Source organism: Apodemus sylvaticus, chromosome X (assembly GCF_947179515.1).
Source record: "Apodemus sylvaticus chromosome X, mApoSyl1.1, whole genome shotgun sequence".
NCBI lineage: Eukaryota > Metazoa > Chordata > Mammalia > Rodentia > Muridae > Apodemus > Apodemus sylvaticus.
Genome location: NC_067495.1, coordinates 40,169,883 through 40,196,621, shown reverse-complemented (window position 1 = coordinate 40,196,621; position 26,739 = coordinate 40,169,883). Strand labels below are relative to the sequence as shown.

Sequence of the window (26,739 nt, the reverse complement as noted above, 5' to 3'; positions counted from 1 at the left end):
AGCTATTATATAATATTGAAGAATTATGGGAAATATGGAGATTTTTAAATAAATATTTGATTAAGTTTACACACACATATGTGTGTGTGTGTGTATATATATATATATATATATATATACAAGTTAATTATAGAGGAAGTCTTTAATGTTTGATAAACTTTGTGAGTGAATGAGGTAGATGAAGACAGTCAGAAGCTGTAAGTCAACTCTAGTTCATTGGAAATTTATCAGTGTTAAAAAGGAAGAATAAGAAATCAATTGCCATATAAAGTACTATAAAGGTCTCTTGCGATTTTTTCTTTGTATCAACTTATTATTGATGGATAATTCATGACGTCTAAAATTTAAGAAAACAGTTGTTTGAAAAACAAAAGTTTCCCCTATCCAGTGGGTTTTTAGAAAGGAGTTGATGGGAAATTAACCTTCAGAATTATCTTCAGAAGAGAGTGCTTGCTGACCATTTGCAGCCAAGATCTGGACTTGAAATGGCAAACTGGTAGAGAAGATAGCTACTCTGTATACATGACAGATTTCTTGCTGGGAGAGGCAGATCCTTAGGTTCCAGAGAACAGAAAGGGTTTCTGACCTTTAGAGGTTTTCAGGGAGTAGGCAACTTCATATCATATGATTTATGCTGCCCTAGCCTCAGCCTTGGCATTGGGGAAATCAGTGTAGTATTATCATAAACCTATTTTGCAATGAAATGTAAAAAGTTGTTAGGCCACACTACAGCAAGATTTCTTAGTAGTATTCTGTCTCATAGAGCCACAGGGCTTTTTTGATGATCCTGATTTATGGGAGAGGGAGGGCACCTAGAAGATATGTACTCTAATAATAGTGTATCTGGTGAAAAAATTCAGTGTTTTTTTCTTCTAATTCTAGTCCACTCCTTGAAAACTTCTAAGAGTCAGAAACCCTTTTTATTCTCTGGAACAGAAGTTTATCTCTCCAATCAAGAAACCTATTATAGTATTATACCTTACCCTCACTCAAGATCTACATACAGTGATGTCTTCCTATTTCACAGAAAATGCAGTTTGTCCCAATTCAGTATTTCATGTCTCTGACTTGACATTTAAAATGACTAATGTATATTTGCTAAATCTTGATTGAACAGGTTTATGTGTGCATATCAACATGACAACTTGTTTATCTTGTAGAACAATTTTCACAAAGATGCCAAGGTATGATTATACAGATCCTGATTATGAATACACTGATTTGGAAAAACTGGAAAGAAAAGCACATCGAGATTACTATACAAACTATATTAACAATTTAAGAAGTATACGCCTACACAAAGAAGCACTGAGGTAAACATAGTTCTTCAAACATTGTGCCTAGAGACCAGATTTGGTTTTCTTCATTTTAAAAATGTTATTACATTATTCTTTAATCTTTTTTAACAGTCCAGATGCTATCCCCTCCTGGTCCACCCTCTGATAGTTCCTCATCCCATTCCTCCTCCCCTGTCCCCAAGAGGATGTCCCCACCACACCACCAGACCTACTTCTCTCTGGCGCCTCAAGTCTCATAAATTTGTGGAGTATAGTATAATAATTGAATATAATCAAATCAGGGTATTTGTTATTGTCATCATAGACAGTTTTATAACTTTTGATCAATGTAATATTTGAAGATATTTATGAAGTATATTCAGACTTTTCAGGACACATGCAAAGCATTTGGGTCAAATCAAGTTAATGGATTCTTAATTTCCTTGTCATTGTTTTGCTTTGCAGCTTTGAGGTTTTTTCAGATCAGTTTCCATGGTGGTTGCATGCAACCCCCAATAATGTTTTTGGATTTGCATTTCTCCACATCCTTTTAACATTTGTTTAACTTTGTCATTTTAATAATACCCATTTTAATAACGTGAGGTAATAATCTCAGTGACATTTTGATTCTTGTTTTACTGGTGACTGAAGGCACTGAGCATTATGAAGTAAATTTTGTTTACATCTAGTTTTCATTAATAAGTATGCATTTCTTGAATTTTTACACAGTTTAATTTGATTATTTAAAATCTGTTATGAAGTTTTTTCTTTTCTTTGAGTTCTTGGTAAATCTCTTCATAAAAGAATAATTGGCATGTCTTTTTCGTTGCAAAGGTTTTTTCTACCTTTTATCATTTTCTTTGCTTTGTAGAAGCTTCTTTGCTTGATACAGTCAGATTTGTCTGTGCTTTCAGTGATTTATGAAGAAAACCCCCCCCAAAATCTATTGCTTATAATCACTGCCATTTTATATGTTTTTATCTTAACTTTATTTTAAATCTGATGTCCGTTTTATGATGTTTGTTAGATTATTATTATTCAAATTTTAATTGTCACATTAATAACAGGCTTATTTCTCTATGCCTTAGTGTTACTTTAATTTTGAGGGTTTTTTTTAGTATGATTTTAATATATTTTAAAAGCAAAAAATTTAACTGCTTTAGCTGCAGTAACTTTTGCTAACTTTTTATTTGGAGTTGTCTTAGGTAGTTTTTTTGTTTTTGTTTTGCTTTTTTTCTAGACGTAGATGCCAAGGCAGGGATTCTTTTGAATGTTGTTCAATAAAAGTATATTTCCAAGACGTTGTGTAGGATGTTGGAATCAGAGTACATACATTAGGGGGTGAATTAATTTATTTAATATCAAGTGTGTGCTTACTCTGATGGCAAGTTTCTTTTGAACATAAATGACATCAATCATTGTTTTCATCTTGAACCAAAGATAAGTTTTACTTTGCTCTGAACCACTCAGTGACTGTGGCCTGTCTTTTGAGTATGGTTATCTTCCTCCGTGAGCTGTTTAAGAAGAGTTGAGGCCACACAGTGGAGGAAAACCTGGAGATTAGTATACTAACTCAGATAAATAGATATAGATGAAGCTGTAACAATGTTCTCCATGGAGGATATTTGCACTTCTTGCTGTGTTTTCTGAAGAAATTCCTCAGTTACTCGTTATCATTATTGTTATTGATGGTATTATGTTATTGATGGTTAATACTGGTAATTATAATATTATATTATGTTATTGATGGTTAATAATGGTAATTATAATACTATATAATATGTAATTAATACAAATATTGTCATATCATCTTCATTATTATTTTTTAATAGGAATCGCAAATTTCCAGTTAATGAAGCAGATATTGGCATGGAGCCATCATCTGGCCTAAGGTCACCACCACTATCTCAATCAGAAATAGAAAAGGAAATACCTCCATCTTTAAAAGGTGCTTCTCTCAAAGCTAAAGGATTGTTGAGTACCAAGAAAATAGCATCCAGAGAGTCCGAATCTCTGCAGAGAAAGGCAAGTGCAGTGTTTTCCATTTTATTTTCAAATCATGAGAATTCTACAAATGTCTCTTACTAATATTGAATGATTAATTTTGGAAAAACAGATTACCAGAGGACTTAAATCAAAGCCAACCACTCACAATGAAAAAATTGACTGCAGCAAAGTTTTGACACCAAAGCAAATTCATCAAGTAATTGTTGGTAAGATTATGCATAAATCTGCTATGGTCTTTGTTTTTGTTGTGTGTTTGTGTGTGTGTGTGTATTGATTTTTATTATTTTTGTATAATGTATTTGATAATTTTACAGTAGTATCTCATTTTGGTTTAATTTTTGATTATCCTTAAAAACTAACAATGTCTATTTTAATACATGACCACAACAATTAATTATTTTCTTTAATGAACTGTCTATTCAAATTTTCAGTTATTTGTTAAAATACAAATGCACAAGCTCCTTCTAGATCCTAGTCATATCCCTATCCACACAATTTTATATTGTATTCTTCCTGCCTCTCAAAAGTAGATTGCATTAAGATGGTAGAATAGAAAGAATATGGATCCTTTTACCATAAAGCAGTCATTATGCAACTGTTCTTGGACAGATGTGTCATTGTGAGAACTTTGTCCTTCACTTCCTAAGTTGTGAACCTTTGCTAGAACTAAAGAAACATCAGGATCCATAGGTTACTAGATAATAGCTCTGTGCTCAGGTGGCAGGACAGTTGATAACAGAAATTTTTGCTAAAGGAATCCAATATGAAAGAAACTGAAATAACTCAGGCATACTAAGACAAATGCCATATTATCTTGTGTTTTATGGAATTGAAAGAAGCATTTGGGCCTACAGAAGCAAAGAGTAATCCAGTTGTTACCAGGGTTTGTGTGAGAAGGACGACAAAATAGGGATTATTGGTCAAAGAATGCAAATCTTCCTTTTGTTTAGCATTGTGACTACAGTTAATGGCAAAATTTTATATAATTGAAAATCAGTGGTGATAAGCTATAAATGTTTGCACCATAAAATTGACTGTGTGAGGTGGCAAATATTTCAATTAGATTAATTTAATTCTTTCATAATGCACATGTATTAGAAGACATGCTACATGTTGTAAACATGTAAAAATGCTGAAAACATGCTGCATGTTGTAAACATGTACAAATGTCAGTTTTCTCTTTAAAAGACTGGTGGAAATGGATCACAAACCATATATTTGTAGAGAGATATGTAGCTGTATAAAAATATCATTAACTTTGAGAAAATACAATGTTTTAGTTTTGAAAATAAGAGAATAATTGGCAAAGCATTTCTGATATAATTCAGATAATAACTAAAATACTTTTGTTTTTTTCTGTAAAGATACTGGTAGGGAAATAAATATATACATTGACTAAAATATTTAGAAATTGTACATCTGAAAGTTTAGTTTTAACTAGTATACATAATAAAACTTAATAAAACAATAGCTAAATTTTAACAAATATGCTGAAAATTTGATAGTTCATTAAAGAAAATAATTAATTGTTGTGGTCATGTGTTAAAATAGACATTGTTAGTTTTTAAGGGCAATCAAAAATTAAACCAAAATGACATACTACTATAAATTTAGTAGATGGCTAAAAGTAAGCCATGAAGGAAAAGTGTGGTGGTTTGAATATGCTTGGCTCAGGAAGTGGCAGTATTAGTGGGCAGGGCCTTTTGGACTAGTTGTGGCCTTGTTGAAGGAAGTATATCACTGTGAGGGAAGGCTTTGAGACTCTCCTCCTATCTGCCTGGAAGATAGTTTCCCAACTGCTTCAGAACAAGATCCTTCTCTAGTACCATGTCTGCCTGGATGCTGCCATTCTCCTTGCATGATGTTAATGGACTAAACCTCTGAACCTCTAAGCTAGTGCCAATTAAATGTTGTCCTTTATAAGAATTGCCTTGGCCATGGTGTTTCTTCACAATGATGGAAACCCTAAGACAGAAAACCTCATTATATTATTTTTTTCTCAGTGATTCAAAGAACATGGGACTCTTATGTTGTATACAACTAGTGAGAATACAACTGTTTTAAATAGTTTGTCTCTCTCTATATCCATATACAACCCAGCCATACCATTCCTCTTATCCTATTCCTAGATATTTACCCAAAAGAAATCAAGTTGTATAATTAAATTAATATTTGCTATCAAATGTGTATAGTAACTTTCAGAAATAGCTAATAACTAGAAACTAAATATCAATTTAGAGGTGAATAAACCAACACAATTAAGATACATACACAAAGAGCATGTGTTCTCATTTTATGTTGATTGTTGTGATTAAAATACCTGACAAAAACAACCTAGGGGAGAAATATTTATTTAACCCAAATTTATAGTATATAGTACATTATTGTGGAGAGGTCAGCATGGCAGGGGCTCAGGACAGCAAGCCATAACTTATCCACACTGGAGAGCAGAGAGAAATGATTGACTATATACTTTAGTGCTCAGCTTACTTTCCCACTCTTAGCCATTCCACAGATTCAAATTCATGTATGGTTCCACCCATAGTGGGTTGGGTCATTACATAGCATCTATGATGATTAAGGTAATTTCCCACAAACATGCCAACAAACCGATCTTGTCTACACAAACTCATTCATTAAGACTCTTTTCTTAGATTATTGTAGACTGTCAAGTTAACAGTTGAAACTAAACATCACACAACACTGCTTAGTAATATAAAATAATGAAATATTTATTTTGAAAATTGGATGAATGTTTCAAAAATTCACTATGAGAAAGAATCCATATAAATTTTTTATGTAACAGATGACTGTATTCATTTAAACTATGGAAAGTGAGATGGTTTAGTGAGTAAATATGCTTGCTCTTAAGCCTGAAGACCTGAGGTTGATTCCCAGAATCCTTATGGTTAAGAAAAATAGGTTTTGATTTGTCTTTTGACTTCGACACATATACTGTGGCACATCCATATCCCTACATGCACACACACACACACACACACACACACACACACACACAAACACACAAATGCATAAATAAGTGAATAAATAAATAATTAAATAAATAAATGTATTTTAAAGAACTTGAGAAAGAAAATGGTTATATAGTATTGCATGTGAATTTTTTTGAGAAATGTTTTGGGGCTAGTGAGATAGAATAAATGTAATGACCTATAAGAAAATGTTTTGGCATGGTCAGTATTCAACCTTTGTACATGTATATCAGTACTAAAGCCAGTGTATATTTAAATATAGTCAATGTATTAGTTATGAAAAACTATCACAATTAGCATATTGAAAGCAATGTGAGGTGATGATGCACATGAAGAATAGATCTACAAACAGGAGCATCATGAATTCAAAGCTGATCTTGGTTACATAGTTCAATATTGTCTCAAAATAAAAATGAGGTTATGTATAATTATAAAGATTATTACAGTGAAAGCCTTTGGCATTTAAAGCGAACACTTAGGAAAGTAATTAATCATATGTTAAAAGTTATTATTTTTTATGAATTGTGTGTTGGTGAATAAAATAAATGTATAGAAGTAGATATTGGTGAAATGTTGCAGATCAAAGTGATGATTGGAATTTCATTGTGCTTATTTTACCATAAAAATTTCCATACTAAAATATATTCATATTGAAGATGAAGTAATAATCTCTAAGCGTGAAAATATTTTCAGCTTGATAAAAGTACAGTTAATCTTGTCTAATAAAATACTGAATAGTTTTGTAATATTATACTAAATAGTTTTGTGTTAATTTTACTTTATTTCAGGACCATCTGTCCTTAATTTTGGTAATATTTGTGTGAATTCTACAAATACTCAGCTACTTCATATTGTTAATATGCTGCCTACGTATATATTGATCCAGTTAGATATTGATTTGAAAGAACTTAAGAAAACCAACCAATTTTCATATGTGATCCCACCTACATCGAGTACATATATTTCGATGGTATTTGAATCTTCTACCAATGGAAAATTTTGGAAGTAAGGTTTATTTCTCAGTTTCTGCTTATTAGAATCATTTATAGTACATATTAATTTACTTCAATAATTGTAACATAGATTATATTTTCTCCCAAAGTATAGAAAGTATATAAAATACATCACTTTGTACACTTGTATGCTCTTATGTTTCAGGGACAATCTAATTTATCCCTATAATTATTTTCATAATTAATATTGTATGGTAATCTATAGAATATATTTGAAATATTTAATCATAAGTAGATACTGTACTATTAGTTAAATTTGCAAGTTTCTACTCTGTTACAGATCATTCACCTTTAAAATTAATAACATACCTGGTGGACACATCTTAGTGATGGCTGTCATCCTGCCTGTAAAACTTGAGCTGTCTTCTAATGAGATTGTATTGAGACCACAATCCTTCTTGTTAAAAACATGTTTTCGTGGTACAGTTAGGCTTTATAATAATCTCAATTGCCCTGCCGAATTTGAATGGAAACCAGTAACTACACCAAGAGGAATTGCATTTACTATTCGTCCAGCCAAAGGTAATAATTTATTTGATTTGTTTATCTAGAAATTAATTTATTCAGTTATGTATTCAGGAATTAACTAATGAATATGTGCTGTCCACTTATGTTAAGAGTATAGAGGTAAATAGATATTATCATTAGGGGCATTTATATTTATATGTAAATACAACTTAAAAATAAATATTCTGTTTTGACATTCTAACAGAAACACACAATAAAAGATAGAGATGTAGGTATAAGTTTTTGTTCAACTATGTGGCTTAACAAGTCATATATTTACAAGACAAGGTGGGAGGATACAGGCCCTGAGAAAAAATGATAGTACCATATTCATATCAATGGCAAGATTCACTTTATGGGCTCTAAATCATTTAAGGCTGTCAAAGTACGGAGAAAGAACCACTGATATTATTAAATATAAGCTGAATAAGCATTTGCTTGTGAAAACATCCATACAATATAATCATATATCAAATTAACCCAGTCTATGATTTAATTTATGCAGTATTTTTCAGTTAAGTATTTTAAATCTACTAACTTATTCACATCACATCGGAATATTGTCAAAGCTATTATCTTACTTGGTGTTTAATCACATAACTGAGCTCCTCAATCTAAACAATGTGTAACACTGACTATTGCAAATACTCCTGAAAAAAGTTATTACTTTTATAATTTGAGTATAATTATAAGATGATTTAGTGACTTTCATTTTCTTACATTTTAAATTAATTTTATTATAGCTAGTGATGAAGTCAATTAAGAAAACACACACATTCACATTCACACACACATACATATATAAAAATCAAAAAAACTTGAGACTGTCATTTAATAAGAACACTACTATAAACAAATCTGAATTATTATGTCTGATGAGCCCCTGAATTAGTTAACCATCCATTTAACCTTGCTTGTGTAATCTCATAATTTCATGTAATGCATTTGTTATTATACAAACTCAGTAATTTTTAAAGTGTGCTTTAACTAGTAACACATTTTAATTGACAAACATTGTATTGTGCTGTGAGGATCTTTTAAAAACATAAGATATAATTTAAATAATTAAAATTGCAAGTTACCATTTGATCAATACTGCCTTTTCATTTTATACATTTGTCATACTTTTACAGTGAGATGGAAAGATCTGAATCTTCACATCTTGTTGACTTACTGTGATTTTTTTTTATAACAAACTAAAACACAGTATTTCAAAGCTGGCAAGTAAAATAAAGATTAAGGATCAACTCATCAGTTATTTTATCATGAGCAAATTTATTTATGGGTACTACTTTCCACACCTGTGAAATGAACATGTATACCAGAGGCCAGTGAGATGGCTCAGTAGTTAAGAGTGCTTGCAGTTCTTACAGACTCTCTAAGCTTGGTTCCTAGTACCCATATGGTTGATCAACTTTCTATAATTCTAGTTCAAGAGGATCTAATCTGATCTCTGAAGACTATCTCATGCATGTGGCACACACACATATACTTAGGCACTCACTTATACATATAAAATAAATATTTAACATTAAATGTATAGAATATTATAATAATTCACAAAGGATGTTACAACAATACATGCATATGTGTGTGATTGTGAAAAAAATCTTTGAATTTTATTTTATTAATTAATTATTTTATTTATTTACATCCCAAATGTTGCCCCTCCTAGTCCTTACAGAATGCCTCTCCACATCCCCTTTTCTCCTTCACCTCTGAGACAGTGCCCCCCCCCCCCAGGAGGCAACCCCCCAACCCTGACACATCAAGGCTCCACAGGATTAAGCACATCCTCTTCCAGGAGCTTAGGACCAGCCTTTGTATGCTCTTTGCTTGGTGACTTAGTCTCTGGTATTTTCCAGAGGCCCAGGTTAGTTGATACTGTTGGTCTTCCTATGGGGTTGCCCTCTTTTTCTGGTCCTTCAATCCTTCCCCTAACTCTTCCATCAGCGTCCCCATACCTCAGTCCAATGGTTGGCTGTAAGTATCTGCATCTGTCTCAGCCAGCTGCTGCTAGAGCCTCTCAGAGGACAGCCATGCTAAACTACTGTGTGCAAGCACAACATAGCATCAATAATAGTGTTGGGGTTTGGTTGCCCATGGGGCAAATTCCAAGTTGGTAGGGTCACTGGTCAGCTCTTCAGTCTCTGCTCCATTTTTGTCAATGCATTTCTTTTACACAGAAACAATTTTGGGTCAGAATTTTTGTAGGTGGGTTGGTATCACCATTCCTCTCCTGCGGATCCTGTTTGGCTATTGGAGGTAGTATCTTCAGGTTCCACCTTCCCATATTGTTGGGTATTTTAGATAAAGTCACACCAATTGAATCCTGGAAACTCCCCCATTCCAGGTCTCTGGGAGTTTCTAGAGGTTCTCCCCATCCCCATCCCAGGCAGCTGCATATTTCCATTCATTCTCCTGAATGGAAATGGCTTCTCTTCTCTCTCCCTCTAAACGTGATTCTGGCCTCCTTTTCCTTTCCCTCTCCTTACTCCCACCCAGGCCTTTTTTCTGTCTCCCAATATTTTGTTCTCCCTTCTAAGTGGTATTGAAGCATGCTTACTAGTATCTTTCATCTCATTTAACATCCTAGGTTCTGTAGGGTCTAGCTTGTGTATTCTGTACTTTTTGGTTAATATTCATTTATCAGCGAGTGCAGTGAAAAAAATCTTACTCTTGTACTATCCTGAGAATGTGAGCAATTCATCATATAACTTGGTATTTATTTCTATTTTCTATTCTTTGCTTCCTGCCTCTTTCCTCTTTTTCCTTCCTTCCACAGTTTCTCCTCAATCTCTTTAGTTATAGTTTATGAGCAATTGTTATTTAGAATGTAAATTGTTATGCCTCAAATCAGATAATATAAAGTCTTTTTTCTTGTGATTATCATTAATTTCCTTATGATTTTAATACAGTTTTACAACTACTCATAGTAGAATATTATAAATTGTAAACATTAATTCATTAATGTTGATAAATGTTAAATGTGGAAAAAGCTTTATCTTTAATAAGGTTAAAACTCTGATACAGTTGCTATTGCATGTTTGTAGCCTGGAGTTTTTTTTTTTTTAACACAATGACATCATAATTTTTAGGATGCGTAGGGTTTTTTTTTTCATTAATTCATTATACTCTTAACATCCTAATATCATTCCCCCTTTCCTCTCAGTTACCCTGCCCTTCTCCCTTGAGAAGTGGAGGCCCCTGTGTGTATCTCTCCACCCAAATATATCAAGTCACTGCAGGATTAGGTTTATTCTCTCCCACTGAGGCCCACAAGGCAGCCCAGTTAGGGAAACTCTATCCATAGGCAGGCAACAGATTCAGGGACAAAGTAAATGACCGTCAACTGAAGAACAAATAAAGAAAAGGTGGTTCATTTACACAATGGAATACTACTCAGCTATTAAAATAAAGAGATGAATTTTTCAGGCAAACAAATTGAACTAAAAAAATTTCATCCTGAGTGAGGTAACCCAGACACAAAAGGACATCCATAGTATGCACTCACGTATAAGTGGATATTAGTCAGGATATTCCCGCAAGCCCAAAGAAGGCAAATACAAAGAGGGCCCAATGGAGGAAGCTTGAATCTTTCTCAGAAGTGGAAATAAAATAGATATTGGAGGTAGATGGAGGAAGGAATCTTGTTGGGAGAGGAGATTAGTAGCTCAGCAGGGCAGGGAATCAAGTGTGGGGAGAGCAATGGAGAGAGAGAATGGAAATTGGCTGGGGAGGGGCATATGTGTATGGGATGAACAGGTGACCTAGAACTGGGCCAGGGTAACTCTGGCTGAGATCACTAGCAGTGAGGGATATGGAGCCTGAAGTGGCTACTTCCTCTCTCCAAGAAGAATTCCCAGTGGAGGGGTAAGGACAGCAACCAACCGACAAAACCTCTGACCCAAAATGTGTCCTGCCTGTAACATGTGCAGGGACAAAGATGGAACAGAAACAGAGGGAATGGCCAACCAAGGACTGGGCCAAACTCAGTCACATATCATGAGCAAGAACCAATCCCTGACATTATTAATGATATTCTGTTATACTTGTAGAAAAGGAGTCTAGCATGGCTGTCCTCTGAGAGACTCTACACAGCAGATACTGAGACCCACAGTCAAACATTAGATGGAGCATAGGGAGTCTTGTACAAGAGTTTACAGATGGATTGAAGAACCATGAGGAGATAGGGACTCCACAGGAAGACAGCAGACACTGAATAATCACAGAGCATTGGCTGAACTCTAGCCTCCTCTCTGCCACCCTTCGACTAGAGACTTATAGAGCAGATGTTCAGCTTGGTCTTCATGAGGGTTCTTTTTTGTTTTTTTTTTTTGTTTGTTTGTTTGTTTTGGTTTTGGTTTTGGTTTTTTTGGTTTTGGTTTTTCCTTTTTTTCTTTTTTTTATTTGATATATTTTTATTTACATTTCAAATGATTTCTCTTTCCTGGATTCCTCCTCCCCGAAAGTTCCATAAGCTCCCTTCCCTCCCCCTGTTCCCCCATCCATCCCTTCCTGCTTCCCTGTTCTGGTATTGCCCTATACTGCTGCACTGAGCCTTTCCAGGACCAGGGGCCACTCCTTCCTTCTTCTTGGGCATCATTTGATATGTGCATTGTGTCTTGGGTATTCCAAGCTTCTAGGCTAATATCCGCTTATCAGTGAGTACATGCCATGAGTGTTCTTTTAAGACTAGGTTACCTCACTTAGGATGATGTTCTCCAGCTCCATCCGTTTGTCTAAGAATTTCATGAATTCATTGTTTCTAATGGCTGAATAGTACTCCAGTGTGTATTTATACCACGTTTTCTTGTATCCATTCACCTGTTGAGGGACACCTGGGTTCTTTCTAGCTTCTGGCTATTATAAATAGGGCTGCTATGAACATAGCGGAGCATGTGTCCTTATTGCATGCCGGGGAATCTTCTGGGTATATATGCCCAGGAGTGGTATAGCAGGGTCCTCCAGAAGTGTTATGCCAAGTTTTCTGAGGAACCACCAGACTGATTTCCAGAGTGGTTGTACCAGCTTGCAATCTCACCAGCAGTGGGGGAGTGTTCCTCTTTCTCCACATCCTTGGTTTTTCAAGATAGGGTTTTTCTGTACAGCCCTGGCTGTCCTGGAACTCACTCAGTAGACCAAGCTGGCCTCGAACTCAGAAATCTGCTTGCCTCTGCCTCCCAAGTGCTGGGATTAAAGGCATGTACCACCACTGCCTGGCTTCATGAGGGTTCTTAACACTTGATTATATGCAGTACCTATTTTACCAAATCCAGGCTTACTTTAGTCATTCATAAGACTTCTTTATTACCTAATATGCACAATATTCTTATAAACTTAATTGTGCTGATTGCAGGGAGAAATTATCTTCATATAGACTCATCAACACGAATTGCTAGTCCTTTTTATCACTTCCTGTCACTGTCCTGTCACTTACTGTTTTGTATCATTGAATCTTCTCTTTTTGCTGCTCATCACAGCATTCCCATCCATTACTCGATCAATTATAATGGGCTGTCTTCTGCCTGAACAAACTTCTCTCTCTTTATTCCTCTATATCAATTTTTTTTTTTGCTTTTAGCCAGTATGATCTTGAGAGACCTGAAGACAACAAAATTCAATTGCTAGCTCTCTTTCATTCATCAATTACTGTTCATAGTACAGAATTGGCATTCAAGAATATTGAAAGTATATCACTTGGCACTTTCTGATCATCTTATACTATGTCTATCCTTTCATTGAGTGTTGATCTCCCTGTATGTCCATTGAAAAAAATTAGAGGTCAGCATTCTATTGCTTCATTTTTTAAAGATAGAAAACCTTCCACGATATGCAAGTCCAACTAAATATAAACAAAATTTGTTTGTAATGCTCACTCATGTCTTCCATTTAGCATCCTGTGTTCCCAAATTTCAGAAGCTTCTTTATTCTGGAGGAATAACTTCCCATCAGGTATTGTTTGCTGGTGTTTTTTTTTTTTTTTTTTTTTTTTTTTTTTTTTTTTTTTTTTTTTTTTTACATTAAATTAACCATTTCTTTGCACAACTTCTATGTTACTCCCACATTTTGCCATCTTGCAATATTGCCACTCATTCATCCTTCATGTCAAAACTCAAATGCATGCGATGAAGTTTCCTCTGTTTTCTTGGGATACTTCAGAGACCCCTCATCTCTTCTGCTCTTTTATGCATCATTTCCTTTGAAAATTGTGAAATTAAAGACATCCATCAGCCAGGTGGTGGTGGTGCACGCCTGTAATCCCAGTACTCTGGGAGGCAAAGGCAGGCGGATTTCAGAGTTCGAGGCCAACCTGGTCTACAGGGTGAGTTCCAGGACAGCCAGGGCTATCCAGAGAAATCCTGTCTTGAAAAAAAAATCCACCCCTCCAAAAAAAAGACATCCATCATTTTACACCTAATTTTTCTGATATTGCATGTCCTCTCTGTACATTTGAAATACACAGATGCATTTATTACTTTTAGCTCCAACAGAAGTTAATATCCAGATTAAAAATCATGATATCATTTTTTCACCTAAAAGCACAACATTCAGAAGTTAGAGGTAATTTTGTCACAATTCACAAATGATTTTTTATTATCAGTGTTTCTCTAGTCCTAATGTTTATTGCCATAATAAATTTTCTGTTGATTTTTAAACATTGCTATATTTTGATGCATATTTCTTTTATCTATAAAGAAAACCAGCTTATATTATGGTTTTATGAAATCCTTTAGGATTGTGCTTATTTTATAGTGCCTTATAATTTCTCTTTATTTAACTTTAGATTTAAGTTTATAATGGCATTATATTTTTACACCAGCTCTAATCCTGAATGTTTCAAAAAATCAATAATGAAAATATGTTAACTGTCTTATTTTGTCTTGTTCTCTGTAGGCATTGTTGATCCATATTGCTCATTGGAATGTGAAGTTAACTGGCAGCCAGGTTTTAGTTCTCCGGAGAAAGGAGAATTTTTGCTACAAGTCACTGGAGGAAATACTTTGACACTTAAGTGTATTGCACATGTAATTATTACTCTTTAATATGATTTTCATCTATAGTATCTGGATTGTCTGGATATACAGTTGTCTTGGCACATATATACATGTAAAAATTGAACTCATGTTATTATTTTAGTTATTTCATAGAGCTGTTTGATCACTAAGAATGAAAAAGTAACCCCTGTATCTAAGAACATTATGTAAACAACACAGGATTGACAGAGGCTCAATAAATATGTAATAATCTTATGGGAGGCAATTGAGAGCAACTTGTTTCATTAACAACATAAAATACAGTAGAGAAAATTATATTCCTACTATATTGTACTGTTAATCTATTATTCAAGTTAATAATTTAGTACAGAAAAGATCATATGATTTATATAAGAGGAAGTGAAGCTTTTTATTACTATAAAATATTTCTTATAATAAAAATGAAAGAATGTCAGGCTAGGAAAGCAGGAATGGGTGTGTGGGTGGAGGAGTACCCTCATAGAAGCAGAGTAGGGTGTGATGGTCAGAGGGGAAACTGGAAAGGGGGATAATGTTTGAAATGTAAATAAAGAAAATATCTAATAAAAAATTTCAAAAAGTAGATGTAAATAAACATGTCATATAAAATAAGATGTGGCCTATGACAAACTTTATTTCCATGGTAGATCTTAAGCCAGGATGCCCTTATAATATGGATTTTGGTCATTAAGCATGTATTTTGCTTGCGTATCTTAGCCAATGCCATTAGAACTAATGTACTTTCACTGAATTCCACCTATATTTTTTAGACATAGTGATCTGTTGTGTTTCATTTATGAAGATGCTTGTAGTGTATTCATAAGTGACTCTCTAATTTCAGAGACTAGAAGTCACTATCAGAACACATTAGGGTCTTTAATCAGTTACAAGCTTGAAAGAAGCTGACTTCTATTAGCTTTGTATATAAATCACATATTCTTTCTCCATCTCGCATGGTTGATATGGATATGTATTTCAAGAGTTTAGCTAACATGCTTATTTTTCGTTATTTTAGCTAACAGTGAGGATATGCATAGTATTTATCTGATGCTGATGTGATTTTTGTCTACCAAGTTTACTAATGTACTTTTTGCTCACATACTCAACCTATATGTACTTTTAACTAACATGGCAATGTAAATGAAGACAATATTCAATAAAAAATAAGTAATTTAATAATATAGATTTGGCAGTAATAATAGATATTTTATAGAGTAATTACTCTGTGTCAAGTGCTATGCTAAGTGGTATTTACTTATTGGCTCATCCCTATAAAATCCTCAGGTATATAATGTATATACACATATATAGTATATATAATATAATTCTAATAACAAATGAAGAATTGGAAGACTAGGGTGCTTAATTAACTATTACAAGTTCACAAATGCCAGAAATGGCTTAGTTTTAATTTATTTCTATATCCAAATTGCTTTCAAGCCTTTAATGTTAGCCTCTCTAGTAAAATTTGTTTTCTCTGTTCCCTAATCAATTATGCAATAAGAATGAGATAAAGTATGAAATTAAAAAGAACCTGTGAAATAACTAGTGAATTAGACAAGGAAATAACTGAGACAGCTAAACTGTAAAATGGATCATTTCACGTAAAACTCTGAGAACTTTAAAGTTAACTCTGAAGAGTGAATAGAAAAACAGAAACTATCTAAATAAACTGTTAATTAAAATTTATCACATATTTATAAAAACTGATTTACTTTTTTCTTTTTCTCTTTAAGTTTAGCTTCAAAGATTATTATTCCAGTTACAAAAATGTTTTTCAAATAATTGTAAGAATGTATTAAAGCTTAATATAATAACATATTTTATAATGATATTATTAATTCTAGTGTAAAATGCATCTAAATCAATAGTACTTGGAAAAAGTATTACACATAATAATGTCTGATTACTTCACTTTAATACTATAGACATATATTTTGGCCACATTTGAAAATAGTATTCCATTATTCATTAATTCAATGGAGTACTTTTCTTGGACAGAAGTGACAAGTCCCTGGGCTTGTGTAATTTTATCAACCAAAAGTTAAATGTGTCCCTGTTCTAATTTAGGGATAATAATTTATCCAACTTCATATAAAGCTCAATGAAGGTGGCTTCTAGAAGAAGTATGTCTGGGAAATTTCATTTTTAACAACTTGTTCTCTTTAGAAGACATTTGAGTTCTTTAAAATGCCAAAATAGAGTAAACAATAGCTCTTAGGGCCTTTCAGTAATTTCTCTCTCTCTCTCTCTCTCTCTCTCTCTCTCTCTCTCTCTCTCTCTCTCTCCCTCTCCCTCTCCCTCTCCCCCCCCCTCTCTCTCTCTCTCTCTCTCTGTGTGTGTGTGTGTGTGTTTGTGTGTGTGTGTATGTGTGTGTGTGTATTGTGACTGGGGATAACACCCAGGGCTTTACATATGCTAGGGAAGTATTCCACCAGTTAATTATTGTCCACCACCACTTTGAGGAATGTGATTAATTTTCTTTTTTAAAGATATTTATATTTTAAAATTCTGCATGATACTAAATTTCCAGTTATATTGTAGGGGTATATTTTTGTCACTTCTTTCATTACTTTCTTCTCTTTCCCAATGAGAAAATGTGCTTTATTTTTTGGTCTATCTTAAAACCTATTCAAGCTATGAACAGACCCCACTAGATAAATTAATAACAGTTATATATTTATATGTTTGAATGCATGTATGCATATGGAAGAACAGGTAAATGTTATTCATATTTTTCTAAGAAATAAAATTATTTGATTTGCTATTATTTTTGATAATTTGTCCCTTCCTTTCATAACTAGGTTGGTCACACTAAAGTCACCTTTTTAGAGCCAAGAATACTGTTCAGTAATTGTTCTCAAGGTTTAACTACTTGGAGGAAAGCCATTCTTCACAATATAGGGCAAAACCATGCTTATTTCAAGGTAATGCATAATTTTCTCACTTCTTAATTGTTTCAGGTCATATTATGATTTGAATAAATATACTGTGTTAGTACTTTACTATTTTTAGATGGAAACAAGGCAGTGTTCAAGTTATTATAAGTAGATTTCCTGAGTACATTTTATAAAATTTGTTCTTCTACTTTCCAAAATTATAATTTTTGCTTTTCCCCAATTTTCCCTTCATGTCATCTGGATTCATTAAAAGAAAACATTGAAAAGTGTTTTAATATGAGTACTAAGTAATGATACACTGTACAGTTCATTACCATGCTTTTCTGTTTTATTCATTTTTCTCTTTATAATCAGGACTGTTAGGATAGCAACATGAACCAGATTGAAGTAATTAGTTGTTGTAATTTGTATGATTTGTCTATTTAATATAGTCAGGTTCTATTACAAAAATCACCCCATATCTTATGTCTAGTGAACCTGTGTATAGGATGTACTTTAGATGCTTCCCTGTCAATCCTTTGATGTTATCATTTTGTAAGGCACTGTAGCATCTTACCAATTTTTGATTACAGGTTTGTGATCAAAGCCTTTTGTCTACCATTAATATTGTTCCATCAGAAGGGATAATCCCATTTGGGGGAATAACTGTTCTTAATATCTCCTGCACACCCTCTGTAGCAGAAAAGTTTGATACAAGAGCAAAGGTATGTCTATTCATGTATTTGGTAATTCTATGTATATGGATATTAGTATATGTATTTATATATGTGTGTCCAGGTGTATATATTAACATTTTATAAATCTTTATAATAAGCACATTATCACAAATAATTGCATACAGTTGTTATTAAAATGTATTTATTTCATCAACAATTAATGGAATTTTGCAGTTATAACAGTAAGAAATAAGGTGTCATTTATATAGAAATTGAATTAACTCTAAACATATAGGTTTTAGAGATCTCCAAATAGTAACCACTCCTAAATCATCTAATACAAAATTAGGTAGCAGCACTCAGAGTGCAGTTTCTGAAAATTATTTTCAAGAAAATTGATAGCTGAAATTTTTACTAAGTTGAAATTAATCATTACCAACCAGCATGAGGCAGTTTTATATAAAATTTTATGATTTTTGGCTCCTCTGAGTTTTGACAAATCTTCACTGTTCTCAACAGAAATAGATGACTTTTCCCCCATAGCATTAGGTAGGAAAATTGGGGAAAATGTAATTATGGGAAGCAGCAGACATTCTGATCTTCTGCCTCTTACAATCTTTCTCATCTTCCATGGTTCCTTTAGCATTTTCTAATATTATGAAAGCTATTGCTCAGGGAAGGGCGTCCTAGTCAGTTCAAGGGATTCCTCCATTTCTATAACTAAAATATGTGGTATCTTCAGCAATAGAGTCTCACCCTCAATTTTTGGGAGGTAATCAAAGGCAATGGCAGTAGCCTATTGTTTTGGGAGTCTCTAAAACTCTTTTCAACAACTATTCAAATGGAGTTTTACTGTGCATGGATCTAGTTTATATTGTTGTTGATTCTTGTTTACTATATTAATTTTCTTGGTGAAGGTTCAGTATTTGGGTAGGCTATGGTTTAGGCTTATGTTGAAATTTAAATTTTTTTGACCCCAAAAGAAAAAAATACAACCTTGGCCTTTCTAAGCTTTAGTTATCTTCATTTTGAAATTAGGGTTCTTGAGAGAGTTAATGCCATAGAATACCAGGTATTGAACAAGAAAATAATATATTAAGTGATGTATTAAAATCATAGAACAATTTGACCTGTCTTCATAGTTATTTTGTACATTTGTAAATTTCTGTGTAACAAGTATATATCATTCAGCCATACTTTCGTTACCTTTGAATATTCTGTTACAATTAGATGAGGAAAAATGTGCTATGTAGAATTATAGTCAGGTCTAATCCAACCCATAATATTTTTCAGTTAAATACATATGCCATCTAATATCTAATTGTTGAACACTCAGTTTTCCAAGCAGCATCAATATTTCCAAAGAAAAGTAGAAATAACTGCCAAAATTAATTTTCATGTATCAATTCATATATACCTGTATATACACACACACACATATGTAAATATATATATATATATAATTTTATTTAAATTATATTTAAATTTCAAAGTTGCATTTAGTGACCTGTAATTTTTCATTTAAATATGATTATATTTTAATGTAACTTCTACAGATTCAAAATTCTCTATTTCTCTTAAATCAGGTTGAAATTCACCATGCAAATGTCATAGATCTTAGAATTGGTGGATCTGTTGAAATTGCTGATGTTGAAATCTTACCTGTGAGTATGCCATTTGCTTGTTTGCTTAATTTATAACTGTTATAGTTATATTGTATCCCTCATCAGTCAACAAAAGTCTCCAGAAAATTTTCTACATAGGTATTTTACATCAAATATATAGTTAATATGTGATATAAATATAAGTGATAAAGCAGAATATTGGATTTTTATGAATAAAACACAGAACTTAGTCATAAAGAAGCTATCAATCATTATTGTTAAAATGATTTCATTATGTTCTCATCTTTCACTGTGTGTGTATGTGTGAATGCTTTTATGTCTGCCTTAGCTATTGGTCTAATTGGTCTAATTTTGAGTTTTATAATGTTTATGAAGTGTTTGTAATTGATGAGTTATTTTAATTGAATATTGTGTAGCTACTATTGATTTAGGTTATATGAAATTATACTGTATTTTTTGTCACTGCTGCAAAATGCTTTATAGTTAAACATACTGTATATTTAAACACATAATTAGGATCCTCATTCCATTGTTCGTCCCTTTAATTTTTTCTGGCTTTAGTTATTGCAAGCAGAGTCATCATGGCAGGTCACATGTATATATTCTGGGTACAATTGCTTCACTTCTTGAGATGTAGTGTTTGTTTATGTTTATTTTCACAAGATAATTTCAAAAATATAATGCTTATTTTATTGCTCCATATTTCAATGTCCTGTAAGTTGTGTTATGAGATGCAAAATGCTCATCTAATGAGTTGAAAATAGTTATCCCATTGTAGCCTTGATTTTACTTTTCTAAACTATAGTCACGTCAGTTTTTCAAATTGTTACCTATACACAAATAGCATTTCTTCCACAATTTATAATGTGTGTATACACCGATACACCTGTGTACATAAAAATACATGCAGAGACAGTTACACAGACCTACGGACACACACATACACACACATGCACACACACACACAGACACACACACACCTATGTTTCTTCATCATCATTTTCTTTTTTCTTCTTTTTTCCCCTTCTTTTTCCTTTATAATATCTCAAAGGATAATTTCTAGTCCATTTACCAGAAAAAATCATGCATTACTAAATCAGACTGTTATTTTCCTTCATTGTTACATTTATAAGATGTTATCAGCCTCTTATACACTGGGAACTTCTCTACTGTAACAATTATCATATCATTTTTGGATTGCTTTCAACTGTTTTGTTTTTTCCAGTTGTTTCACTATCTGGTACCATTATGATGCTAAATTATAAAATATAATGATTACAGAGTTTAACCAGATGTCTCAGCACCTCAGTGCCAGTCTGTCCTTTAGTTCACCAACAATTGTTTTAATTTCTGATTCCAGTTGTTAAATGATTAAAAAGATGAATTTACAGACCGACAGACATTCAGCTAGCCTATTTAAGATTATGGGATTATTAAAAAATGAAGAGTGTAATAGAGGTTGGAGGACACAAAGAAATCAAGGACTGTAGTGAAAATTCTGGAAAAATGGTTTCTTAAAGAAATAAAACAGAAATATAAGAAATGTTCTGTTATATCCACAGGTGTGAGGATGTGGATCTGCTTCACAGCAGCTGATTATGATTTGCCTTGTACTCTAGTAGATGTGTGGTTTTGCCAGCTGCAGATAATTTCTGAGATTGTGTGACATTTAGAATTCGGGGATTTTTTAATAGGCTATATAAATAGTAGAACCTTGATCATTTAGGTTGTTAGTTTGTGTGTGTGTGTGTGTGTGTTTGGGGGGTATTTGCAGTTAATAGTGCTAAAAGGAGAAATAATGAGAAAGAAATTAGATTCAGTGACAAGAAGAAATTAGATTCAGAGATCTCAGTCTTCTATTTCTATGTTCTTAAAAAAATTCCAGGATTGTCACTGTAAAGGACTCGAAATTAACATGATCAACATACACATAAATGCACAGATACTGAGGCATCATGTACACGGAGGGGCTTGGTGGTCTGCACCAAGTCCTTTGTATATATATCATGGCTTGCAGTTTAGTGTTTTTATGGGTTTTTGAGTGTGTGAATGAATGGGTCTCTGTTTCTTGTGCCTATTTTGGGCTCTTTTCAGTTTGCTTGTTTATTTTATCCAATTCTGATTTTTTTAGTTTTGTTTTTATTTTTGTATAATTTATTTTATTATATTTTACTTTATTATTATTTCACAAATAATTTATTTTCTAATGAGAGATAGAAAAAGGATGCATCCAGATGGCATGGGAGATAGGGAGGAAATCAGGGGAGTAGGCAGAGGGGAAGCCATTATCAGGATGTATTATGCACAGAAAATCTATTTCAATAACAGAAAAAAAGAAAATTAAATCCTATAAAACCTAAAGGGTGTTTCCCTTTAGTATGATATGTACTATAGAAAAATATTGAGCACTGAAGCTTTATATTACTGTATTTACTCATGCCAAATCCATTTTGGGGCACACTTTACAAATTACTATATAATAGTATGGCTTATAGTGCTTTATCTTGGTCTTTGTTTATTAATAAGCCCTTATTATTTTGAAATTTAGATATGTAGCTGTCTTTTAAAAATAATTTCTCATCAATTTTAGTAGTCTCCTTGTAATTGTAACAGTCAGTAAGCTGAGGGAGAATGCATACAAATTAGATGCCAGTCTGGATTTCATATCAAAATCATGTCTCAGTAATGATGATAGTAACAGTACTAATATGGCATCTAGAAAATACATTTAGAATCTCTGTAGTAAGAACAATTACACTTAGTTTGTATCTTAAAAACTTGGAATTTTAACCAAATAATCACATAATGAAGGAATAGTAAAAGTAATGTTTATATATTCAGAAAACCTCTAACATTTATTATACACTTAAAAAACTTCCAAATATCTTTGTACAAAATAGTTTGACCTTAATGAAGTATTTTACTCAATTTTACTGTTTTCTTGCCACTATTTCCCTTTAATGTTCTGTGTGCTTTTGCTAAGGAATTGATTTTATAACTCTATAATGAGGTACCTTACAGAGGTTTGTAATAAAATCATGCACTTGGTATATGAGCTAGAGTTTACATACACTCAGAAGCACCCAGTGCTCATTTAAACATGGATACACACAAGAACAATTGCATGTCTGAATATATGTGAAATCAATGCTCTCTTTCATTAGGAGAATCAGATATATGAACAGATATTGTGGCATTAAAAGACAAATTAGTATAAGGAATAAGTTATCCTTGCCAAGGTATAATTTATCTGAACCTTTAATGGATGCATCACTTTATCAGGCAATTACATTGTAGAAAAGTGCCTTCCTGGCAGTTCAGACACAATGATTAAGTGATACAAGGGGAAAGTATCTGGTGCTAGTTTGAAATGCAAAGTCATAGCTTGCTGAAATATTAAGTGTTAGGATAAGGAAGGAGTTTCAATGAGGCTAGACTACGGGGCACTAAAAGACTTGAACAGTTTTATGAATACTGTTGATGAGATTGAACCTTGCCCTGCTGATAGTGAGGCAAGTTCAAGCATAAGAGGAAGTCTGTGACTTAGTTATTGATGGGAGAATGATTTGAAAAGTTTAAAGTCTAGAAACTAAATAACAGTTAACTAGCTATTATTATCATGCAGCTATAACCTAGTAAAGAGGGTGAAGAAGGGGATATGTATTAATGTGTTTGGTAATTTTATATATAGAATATGGAGCAAGAGGAAGATACAATTTTAGAGAGACATTTTTTGGCAGTTAATCTCCTTGACAAATATAAAATATAAATCTGACTATGCATATTTATAAAGTATAATTCTACTTTCTAATTATTACTCTTCTTATTTTTAGAACACATTTAATTTCAGCGGTACCTATGTTGGCACGACAGAAATTATTCCATTTATAATAAAAAACAAAGGTGTGACACGTGCCAAAGTGGAGTTCAATCTAAAAGAATTTCCACTATTTGCAATGGATTTTAAGGGAAATGCAGGTATATATTTTATGCTGTTATACTGATATTAAGCAAAGTAGCTTTGAATTGTGTAAAATATAATAATCAAAAATATATGACAATGGAATTTACTGTTTAAAATTTCTCATGAATTTATTTCTTTAAATATATGTATTGTAATAGAATATTTTGATGATATGATATACCATATATTAATTAGCATCATAATAGTAAATATGATATATAAATGTTTATGCTGTAAGTGAAATATCATTGTTAATTTTAGATTCTGAGAATTGCAGTCTTTTCTCTGCATTTACTTATGTATCATCTTTACTTTGGCTTACCTTATGAACTCATCATACCTTTTTATTTCGGGAATTGGCAAACTAAGTTTCATGGGTCAAATTTTATTTGAACTTTTATCTTATAAACAAAGTTTTATTAGAATATAGATTCATTTGCATACTGTTTATGGTTGCTTCGTGGTATAATGACAGAATTGAAGAGTTGGTTCAGAAATAATGTCTCATAAAGTACAAAGTGTCCATTATTTAAACCCTTATGGGACTTGCAGGGAGTGGGGACCCAGAAAAGGGGAAATGATTTGAAATGTAAATAAAGAATACATCGAATAAAAAAAAAACCTTACAGAAATGTGTTCTTCTAAGTGACTTAGGTATTTCTTATTTAGTAAATATTTGATAAATCTCATTTACAGCCTAAACATTAGTCTAAGTCTGTATGGAAACTAACCTATTTTCAATGTTCTTAAGAAGTGAACAGTAGGGCTATATGTCAGAAACTCAGTGACAAGCATGAATCATTCACAGGATTTTACTAAATATACTTTAGAATATTGATTATGTATGGAGTCTAAGACAGTATTAAACGAAAAAAAAGTTGTTGGAAGCTGCTCTTATCTCTCATCCTGAGACAGCAAAAGGAAACAGTACATTGGTGGTCTAGCAGGAGATGAAATCATGGACAATGAGGCAAAAAATAAGTACTAGTGTGGCAAAGCAATGAAGCTGTTGCCAGAACTCCCACTGAGGCTCCAAGTGAGAAGGATACAAGCTTAACTTTCTCTTAGCTCCTAGTTTGGAATGTTTTGCTGGTACTTTCTATGGTGGAACTTTATCAGGAAAACAGCAAGTAAGCTTGATTTACTTGTTTTAGAGGAATAAAAATAGAGTAAACCCAAGAAAGATTCATTTTAGATCTAGGTGACAAATGATCACTACTTATGGTAGTAGTTGAGGTAAATTAAAAATTAGGGTATTACCACATATCTTGATACTGCAAGATAGTTGCTCACATGTTGTTAAAAGACCTCCAGTTGAGCCAGCACCATTTGTTGAAAAGGCTATCTTTTTTTTCCCACTGTATGTTTTGTGCTCCTTTGTCGAAGATCAAGTGACCATAGGTGTGTGGATTCATTTCTGGGTCCTCAATTCTATTCCATCGGTCCACTTGTCTGTCACTGTGCCAATACCAATGCAGTTTTTAACACTATTGCTATGTGGTATTGCTTGAGGTCTGGGATACTGATTCCCCCAGAAGTTCTTTTACTGTTGAGAATAGTTTTAGCTATCCTGAGTTTTTTCTTATTCCTGAAATTGAGAGTTGGTTTTTCTAACTCTGTGAAGAACTGAGTTGGGATTTGGTGGGGATTGCGTTGAATCTGTAGATCGCTTTTGGCAAGGTGGCCATTTTAACTATATTAATCCTGCCAATCCAAGATCGTGGCAGATTTTTCCATTTTCTGAGGTCGTCTTCAATTTCCTTCTTCATAGTCCTGAAGTTCTTGTCATATAGATCTTTGACTTGTTTGGTTAGAGTTATACCGAGATACTTTATATTGTTAGTGGCTATTGTGAAGGGTGTCATTTCCCTAGCTTCTTTTTCGGCCTGCTTATCCTTTGAGTATAGGAAGGCAACTGATTTTCTTGAGTTGATTTTATAACCTGCCACTTTGCTGAAGTTGTTTATCAGTTGTAGGAGTTCTCTGGTGGAGTTTTTGGATCACTTAAGTATACTATCTTATCATCTGCAAATATTCATAATTTGACTTCTTCCTTTCTAATTTGTGTCCCTTTGACCTCCTTATGTTGTCTAATTGCTCTAGCTAGTACCTCAAGTACTATATTAAAAAGATATGGAGAGAGAGGACAGCCTTGTCTAGTCCCTGATTTTAGTGTGATTGCTTCAAGTTTCTCTCCATTTAGTTTGATGTTGGCTACCGGTTTGCTATATATTGCTTTAACTATATTTAGGTATGGGCCTTGAATTCATGTTCTTTCCAAGACTTTTAGCATGAAAGGATGCTGAATTTTGTCAAATGCTTTTTCAGCATCTAATGAAATGATAATGTGGTGTTTTTCTTTGAGTTTGTTTATGTAGTAGGTTGCATTGATGGATTTCCTTATATTGAACCATTTTACTCTTTCATTTTGGCCCTTAATTGAGGTGTAGATACAGAGATGGACACAGTGACTACCAAGGTGAGAAGTGATGATAGCTCAGGTCTCAGGAATGGGAACTGGCAATGGGAAAGAAGAGAGTACAAATAAAAATAAATGAAGAATTATATGATATGGTGACAAACTGTATTTTTGTACGAAGGAGAAGGATGGGATTTTTAACTATTATGAATTTTAACCTTAGGATCAAAGTGGCTGAGAGTTCAGTTCATAGTTAATAGAATGGTAGAGTCAGCACGTAATTATGCAATCACATTTTGTATCAGATTTAGTTGTCCAAGATGAGTTTAAAGCTGACTGATGGGAATATGCATAAAATCTCT

At 33.0% G+C, this 26,739-nt stretch overlaps 1 protein-coding gene across 1 annotated transcript in view; it reads left to right on the top strand.

Moving 5' to 3' along the window:
• Cfap47 (cilia and flagella associated protein 47) overlaps positions 1-26,739 on the top strand; it is a 220,589-nt gene that overhangs the window by 16,955 nt on the left and 176,895 nt on the right. The window contains exons 11-20 of the mRNA XM_052171493.1: positions 1,161-1,313; positions 3,110-3,302; positions 3,394-3,490; positions 7,066-7,282; positions 7,571-7,812; positions 14,695-14,825; positions 17,618-17,740; positions 18,286-18,417; positions 19,956-20,033; positions 23,828-23,972. Coding sequence (XP_052027453.1) covers positions 1,161-1,313; positions 3,110-3,302; positions 3,394-3,490; positions 7,066-7,282; positions 7,571-7,812; positions 14,695-14,825; positions 17,618-17,740; positions 18,286-18,417; positions 19,956-20,033; positions 23,828-23,972 — 1,511 coding nt within the window. The remainder of the gene's footprint in view (positions 1-1,160; positions 1,314-3,109; positions 3,303-3,393; positions 3,491-7,065; positions 7,283-7,570; positions 7,813-14,694; positions 14,826-17,617; positions 17,741-18,285; positions 18,418-19,955; positions 20,034-23,827; positions 23,973-26,739) is intronic.